The sequence below is a fragment of the Miniopterus natalensis genome, chromosome 4, assembly GCF_054644295.1.
Source record: "Miniopterus natalensis isolate mMinNat1 chromosome 4, mMinNat1.hap1, whole genome shotgun sequence".
Classification (NCBI taxonomy): Eukaryota; Metazoa; Chordata; class Mammalia; order Chiroptera; family Miniopteridae; genus Miniopterus; species Miniopterus natalensis.
Window position 1 is genome coordinate 16,607,534 of NC_142084.1, and position 8,372 is coordinate 16,615,905.

An 8,372-nucleotide genomic window follows, 5' to 3' on the forward strand; every position below is an offset into this window, starting at 1 on the left:
AGACAGAAAGCAAAGCTAGGTTGAAGCTACTGCCAATCTCCCCAGGACAGAGAAACTCTTGCTCCCTGAGGAAGGTCTGAGTTATGAGTTGGGCATACAGGGTTAGTCAGAGTTCTTAGGATGGTGGGGTTAACCCTGTAGGTTATAAGGTGGGGATATCCTGCTCTTTTAAACATTGCAACATTCAGTGAGTGTTTTGTGATGTTTTCTCACTGCCAACCTAAGTGCTAAATGGCCTGATTTGAAAAAATCAAGATGAATGAAAATCAACGTTGGTAGGAAAACTGGAATGACATTATTGGAAATGCTCTGGAGAGTTGCAATATTAAGGTAGAAGCCCCATTTTCAGAGGGAAAAAATGGCTCCTCCTCCTCAAGTTCTAGAAGTGTGGGGGATAATGCTTCGGTGACAGCAGTGGTGACATGTGCTGGCCTTGAGGTTAGGAAGCAGTCAAAGCCTGAAAAAGATCTCTCTTTACTCTGATCCTGAATGAACAGAATAGCATCCAAAACCCAGTTCCCCAAGTCAGAAAGTCCTGTCTGCTTAGAAAGAAGTTGTTACTGGAAGTAGGAACAAATAAATTTCTAAAAACTATACAGAACAGCCAAAGTAAATGACACACCACATGCTTAAATAAAAGTTAACAGCATGAGGTGGAGGTGGGTAAAGATTGTCAATAACATCACTAGAAACGAAAAGAGCTAAATAAAAATGACAAATAGTTCTGTTGAACATGCTGGGTTCCTTACTTAAGGGGTTCCTACAAGCTTCTCTCTATAGTGCAAACCTATTTAAGTCTGGGATGTTCCCCTGTAGCCCTGTATTTGGAGTCTTTTTTAAAAGATTAAAAAAAATAATAATATGGCCACAGGACAGTTAGGAAGGGGCCTGGCTTCTGGCTTTTCACTTTCTATACTTACTGCAAATCATGGCCAGAGTTTCTACTATGAGCTCCTGTACCTGAAAGCCCTCCTCTTGGACAGAGACCCAGGAGTTGGTCTGATTCCTCTTTAGGAGAAAGGGGAACCTAGTCTCCTCTTCAAGAAGTACCCACTTGCCTGGCCAGCGTGGTTCAGTGGTTGAGCACTGACCTATGATCCAGGAGATCATGGTTCAATTTCCAGTCAGGGCACATGCCTGAGTTTCGGGTTCAGTCCCTGGTGGGGGGCCATGCAGGAGGCAGCCAATCAATCTCATCATTGATGTTTCTCATCATTGATGTTTCTATTTCTCTCTCTCTCTTTCTCTCTCCCTGAAACAAAGACGTATTTAAAAAAAAAAGAAAAAGAAGTACCCACTTGTCTTGTGTGCCCCCCCTCAAATCAGAGGCACTGTAAAACATAGGGAAAACTGGAGTTTCTTAACACCTCACCTAGCTTCCCAAGCAGTAAGGTTTTATACAGTAAAGTTTCTGCATTATTTTTAAAAATTTTTTATTGGACTTAGCGGTTGTCAGATGTAGAAGCTAGTCCAACAGCTAGTCTGCTGTTCTCTATAAAGAAGGGACATTTTAGTAGGAAAAACAAAACAAAACAATAACAACAGTTTTTTGGGATTCACCCAGGGAAGCCTGGAACTGTGATACTATAAACTTGAGATACTTCAATGGCCATCCACCAGTTTTTAGAATATAATCACTGTCATACACATTTATTTGTGGGGTTTTCTTATTCTTTTCAATCCTCACCCGAAGATATTTTTTCCATTGCTTTTGAGAGAGAGTGGAATTGGGGGGGGGGGGGAACATGGATGTGAGAGAGAGATATCAACTGGTTGTCTCCTGCATACGCCCAGACTGGGGCTGGGGATCGAGCCTGCAACTGAGGTACATGCCCTTGGCTGGAATCGAACCTGGGACCCTTCAGTCCACAGGCCAATGCTCTAACCACTGAGCAAAACTGGCCAGGGCTGTCATACACATTTAAATAACATTGAATTTTTTTCTGTAGTGTGATTTCTGTAAGACCCCTGTTTCTGCAATTACTTGTTTCAAGACTCCCATATCCAGTCAGAAGGTAACTGAAAGCACCAAAAAAGATAAAATGAGGAGAATGCTACAAATAAAACTTCCAACTCCATTTCTAAAGATGAAGGAATATCACACCCCTGAGGCCTCCACTGATTTTTTGAGTTAGGGGCCAAAACTGGGACGCTCTTCTTGACCAGATAATCTAATCTTCTATGAAAAGGTCCCATTAAAATTATTCTGAAGGATCACTCCTGTGCCACATTTTTATTGGTAACTCCACTCACTAGAAAAGCTGTTTTAAAAGATCTCGTTTTCAAGCACTTCTATTTTCTGCAGAAGATTTTCTTCATCTTTTGTCATATACTCTTTTGTAACCCTTCCACTACCCCAAACCAACTCCAAATTTAAAACAACAGAAAACAAAAACCTTCCATGGGAGAGGCATAATCTATGAGAAAGGTTTTTTTCTTCAACTCTGACAGCTAGGTTAACAGTCATACCATCACAAAATTTTAGAAATTTACTCAAGAAGCAAGATAGGGAAGCCATTCATGTTGTCAACAAAAAACCAAAAAAACAAACCCATACAAAAAGCAACAAAAACAAATTTGTTTTAAAAAATAGTTTTCCAGTGTGAGAGAGTACACTTAATGCTTGTAGCCAATTAATGATAAGGCAAGTGTACCTGCCACTGAGTCCTAAAAATGGTTTCCATCTATCAAATATTTAAAAAAAACCCAAGAGCAACCAGACCCTCCCCAAAGGCACTGAAACAAAAGACTGATCTGTTTATATAGTCACATGAAAAATAAACATCTTTATTTTTTGCCTACTTTATTTCATTTTTTCAAATAAAATTTAAATCTGTACAAAGTATACTGTTACAGTATATATTTTGTAAGAATCAATGCCTAAAAGAATCACAATACTTCAATAAGCAGTACAGCAGACCTCGCTAGTTTCAGCTTTGATATTGAACAAACTCAAGCCAGCTGATGCACAACACATTTGCTTGGTTTCCACATGGTGAGTTCCCAGCACTGAGATGGGAGAACATGACAGCAAGTATGGTTTATATTACAGCCTGACACACTGTGCTTCTTCATATGATAATAACTGCACATATTTAATACAAAATGCTCAAATTTACTTTTTAAATTGCATTTGCTTACTTCTTAGTTGGCAAAATTCAGTATTCTTAATGGGGTCCCCAAACAGTGCAAATTAATGATATTCTACTGTATAATTGGCACATCTCCAATAAGGATTAACTTGTAAACTCAAAGAATATCACAACTTTGTCCTAAATTTTAACTAATATACATCTGGTCCATTTAACCAAAGTCATTTTGGAAAGATATTAAAGAACAATTCTATTTCTGAAAGGATATAATTTTGACCATTCTTTAGAGAAGATAAATTTTTAAATTGTCATTAAAATGTTTTACTATAAAAATTTTACAAACTTGATTAGAAATTTCAAGATGATTCACAGCAGACAAATACAAACTGTTTATATTCCAACAATACCTACTTTTAGCCTTTCGAACAGAGCACAACCATGTCAGCTGTGTTAACTAAAATTCTGAACAATGTACTAAATTTATAAGTGGTGCTGGGTCTAGCAAGTGTAAATACACAGTATATTTTAATGAAAAGAATTGTCTTCTTTATACTTTATTTGTTTTCCCATAAGGAAACATTAATGTTTACATTCTTTAATAAAGTTAATCTTACATCAGAATATAACTTAATACTGTCAGCAACAGGAACCACACACAGTAAATAAGAAGCACATTTAAAATAAGTCTGAATTCACATAGATTAACATTTGTTGGTTAATAAAATATTGACAGTATTACAATCTTACAATATTTACAGTAAGAAAAATCTAGAGTAATATATACCTTTCACAGCAGGATTCCTTTTTTTTTTTTTTTTTTAAATTTCTTCCAGTTTGGGATTGTGATTACACAAAAAGCTCAAATAAAGCAACTCTGTAATATAATCTTAAAATAATGGCTACTGGGGGAAATTCTATCACAACCATTGAAAATAATGGTGACTTTTCACGGAGTCTGTGGCATCTGAGAATCCACTTAATTAACCAAAGTCTTGCTCAAACCAGCCTCAGTTACCCAGATTAAAGCTGCAGAACTCCGGCCTTCCCTGACTACTGAAAACCCAACAGATTTTCTCAAAATGCTATAAGAAAAGAGGGAAAACAGGTTTCAGCTCACACCTTCATGGCTAGAAGCCTCTGGCCAATGTACATTTTCCAACTTACACTAAAAGAGGGCCAATTTCATCCCCAAAGCATTACAAGAGTTTACCCTCCAACTACAGGGCACTCTGACACTGAGCTCACTCAATCCTTAACTCTTGTGCAATTAGGATAAGACATCATCACTTGGCCCATATAATACACACCAGCATCGTAGATAACTTGGGACTGGGGCAAAGAAACAGACTAGGTCGGTTTGCATTGAGACCAACAGGGAAAATGGAAAGCAATGCACATTTCCAATTAGAATGGCAAGAAGACCCACATCCCTAAACTGGAATTTTGACAGGGCATCAGAGTTAGCACCCCCTCTCTGAGTACCACAAGCAATTAGGATGTGTGCTCTGGGCCTCCTCCAAGAGAGAGCAACTACAGTAAGTAACACCATGTGGGACATTATTTCAGTGATGACTCCCAAGAAAGCAGATACAATTCTTGAAATGGGCTGTCCACAGCACTTGATGGCACTCATCTGAGCTGTGGCTTGTCCCAACCCTGCTTACTTTAAAAGATCTGATGGGCATAGAGCACTCAGGGATACAGCTGCTGGCTAGTCTGGACTCTAGATCTTACAGGTAATCAACAGGTATCTGAGATTGAATTAGCAAACTGTACCATAGCTCCTTAAACAGACACTGTCAGGTTTGAAATTATGTGAAGTACAAATCTTCACTGTCAGGTCAGAAATCAAAGTGGGAGCCTTCCCACATCAGCCAAGGTTATTTTGTCAAAACCTTAGAGGAGAGTTGGACAGTTTTCCATGTTGCAAGTGATTAGTTTGTCAGTCAAGCTGGATTGGCAAAGCAGACTGATCTATTTAGTTAGCTTTGTTTTTTGTTTTTTTATTCTTAATGTATGTGTAAACCCAAAGTTGTTGTATTTGGGCTAAATACACTGACAGAGAAAATTCAAACAACAAAAGTTTTCAGCAAACTTCTGTGGCATTTTCATTTTGGAAGTCAATGCAAGATCTAAAGGTATTTCTACCCAACAAAATCTGTTTAAGTGTTTAATGTTATTTCCTTTTTGGTCCTATACAGAATGCTATGACTTCTATATAGGGCTGAATGTTGCTCCATGTAGATTCCTTCTGTATATCTAAAAATATATACTTCTCAGTAGTTCAATACATGGTTAATCTTCCCACAGAGGAAGATTTTTGTAATCACATGTTGCAAAGTAGAAAAACATCTCCTTTCTAAGAAAGGAAATATACTTTCCTATTGTACACTTTTGAATAAGCCCCAAGGCATGCACCAAAAATCATTATTAAAACTAATACATGCACTAAAATGGTGTAGAATTAGACTTAAAGTGCTGCTTCTCAATTTTTAAATTTGGAGAAGACATCTTGTCAGTTGTTGACTCAAAGATCTCCACCCCCCCATCCCATTCCATGGCATCAAGAGAGAAAAGTAAAAAGTATGCATAAAATTTTAAACTATTCTTTACATGGGGGAAAGGACAGATATACCAACTATTCTATTTATAAACTGGATTCCCAGTTTTAAATAAACCCAATATTTACTGGTAAAAATTGTCAAAGCTAATACATCCAAAGAAATGTTACTAGTAAATAATGTTCTACATAGAGAATAATTTACTTTGGTTTTATGCACCTTCTCAAAAATAATACTGGTGTCCCATATATCACCAAACTGATGTGTTCCAGCAAAGTTGTAAGGCAAATCTTTTATTCCCCCTAGTGACATCTTGTTTCCCAATGGACAAAACTAAAATCTTTTGGTGAGGAAGGGGTTAAGATAATGGCTAACCCCTTGGCATCCTGAGCATTGTGGTTTATCAAACTCTACCCTGCTAGAAACTGTCAGGCACCCTGACCCCTGCCTTGAACCAAAAATGGCTCCCATGTCTAGAGATGCCCTGACTCCTTATAAATAGCTCTCAGAACTTTGCTTCTTTTTTCCTTCTGTCTGGATGTTACAATGTCTAACAAAACTGGTTGCAATGTCACATTTTGCTAGTAGGGGCCACCATCTAACAGCAATTTCAATCTGAAATGTTTTAGGCCAATAGTTAGTTCCTAATTTTATCAATTAATTGAATTAAAATTTTCTCTATAGAGTTTACCTAGAGCAGAGATCCTTAACTTGGGTTTCAGAAGATGTGTGATGCCCCTGAGGTTAATTGCAAAATTATCTATGTGCATTTTTTTCTGGGGAGAGGGTCCATCACTTTCATTAGATTATCAAAGGTATCTGTGACCCCAAAAAGGGGTTACAGGTACTTAGAGGGATACCCGTAATTCATTTTATACCAGGATTGGGAAATAGGGGCAGAAAACTAAAAATGGCCTAAAAGGGGGGGGGGGATTGCTGATCTATTCCCATTATTCACATTTGGGAAATAGTGCTTCAAACTAGGAAAAATAATTAAGCTGATTAAACTCCATCAAAAAATAATCAAAGTCACTTTCTAAAATTTTTTTCATTTTCCATATATGATAGATAAATTTAGTCTCCAAGAAAAAGTTTGGAAACTGAATTTTTCTCTATTCCCAAAGGAAATTCATAGATATAATGCTGATCATCACCCACATCTAAAGATTTGACAACATAAAACTTAAGACAACTCTAATGCTGTAAGCCTTTAATTTACGATTTGAGTAAAGGATTATCTGGAATCAGATACACATCTGTCAGCCTTCATTTCCCCAAATTGGTCCATATTTAGACAACTACCGGGCACAATTCCACTACGTAAGCCTAAAATCTGAACAATGAAAATTTAACTTTCGATCCAAATTAAAAACAATGCTACAAGGTTCCAGTCACAAACATTCACACTATGTCATAGAGGAGTTTCTCTTTTCAAATATATTACTGAATTTTCAACACAATTTGCCATCAATAAGATCCAGAACGACTAGCAAAACATGATGAAAAGAGCACGTCAAGAATTAAAACACTACTCCCTGTTCCCCCAATCCAGAAACACACTCAGGCATTCCAAAAATAAATCAGATCTGAAGAGAGGCCTCTTACTTGTTGGTTTTAAGTATGAAATGCCTAAAAGGCTATGGGAAAGGGAATATAAAATGAAATAACTAAATAACTTACAAAAATAATTTTAGCCAAAACACATTTCTGTTCTATTGACAAAACTATGAACTTTTTTTTTTTTTTTTTTCAATTCTGACCTAACTGTTGCACAATTTCACTAAGACAAAAAATATGTTCACAGGTACACTTTTTGTTCTATTCTTTCTAGAGCACATCTTGAGGTTATAAGAATGCCTCTAGTTAAAATAAAGTCTCTTATCCCTTCTACACCCCCCTCGAAAAGTGAGTCAACCTTGAATTCCAAAAGGGAATATTCATTTAATATAATTATTTCAATACCAGTTACATCACACAAACCATGAGAAAACACTGAGCATTATGGAAAACTACATGAAAGAGGGAGCTGCCACTTGCCACCTACTTCACTTCCAGATTTTTAAGCCAATACCCAGTTAGACTCAAATCTTATTGACTTCAGTGAAAACAAATCACTCCAAAACACCAGGCCATCTCAGGCTGGAAGTTGGATCACAAAGACATCACCATATATATACATATATATATATGTATGTATATATATGTATGTATATATATATATATATATATTCTAAGCTTTCACTTTGTCTATTCAAATACCTTAATAAAGCTCACATTTACAAAGGATTTTATTGGCAAATAAAGGCTCATATTAAAAATTTCATCAAAACAATTTTTTTCTACATAGCTAACACTAAGAAATATTTGCTTGGATTTATAAAGCATATTTAATTGCATGTAAGCGTGCTTTGGGTGGGATATTGAAAACATAACTCTAAGATACCAGAAAAGACTAGAAACAAAAGTGAAAGTGACTACTCTTAACTTTCAAAAAATCAAGTGCAAAGGTAAATAGTGCAAATAATGAAAACTAGAAAATTTATAGGCAATTTTACATAGTTTTACCTGCTTTTGCACTTTTACATAGTGACAACTTTATAAACCCTAACAACTATGCAGCATGGAAATGGGCTATCATTTATCTCCATTGACTAGACTCAAGGAAACCTTTCAAAAACATTTAAATCACTGATTCTTGACACAGGTTTGGGAATTCACT

The 8,372-nt window shown here is 36.4% G+C and overlaps 1 protein-coding gene across 1 annotated transcript; it reads right to left on the reverse strand.

The window, feature by feature from the left end:
- Positions 1–2,390: 2,390 nt before the first annotated feature.
- On the reverse strand, positions 2,391–7,825 carry IGIP (IgA inducing protein). The gene is given in 2 exon segments (XM_016214126.2): positions 2,391–3,041; positions 3,043–7,825. Coding segments are annotated over 2 exon segments (162 nt in total). The 5' UTR covers positions 3,094–7,825; the 3' UTR covers positions 2,391–2,930.
- Positions 7,826–8,372: the final 547 nt, after the last annotated feature.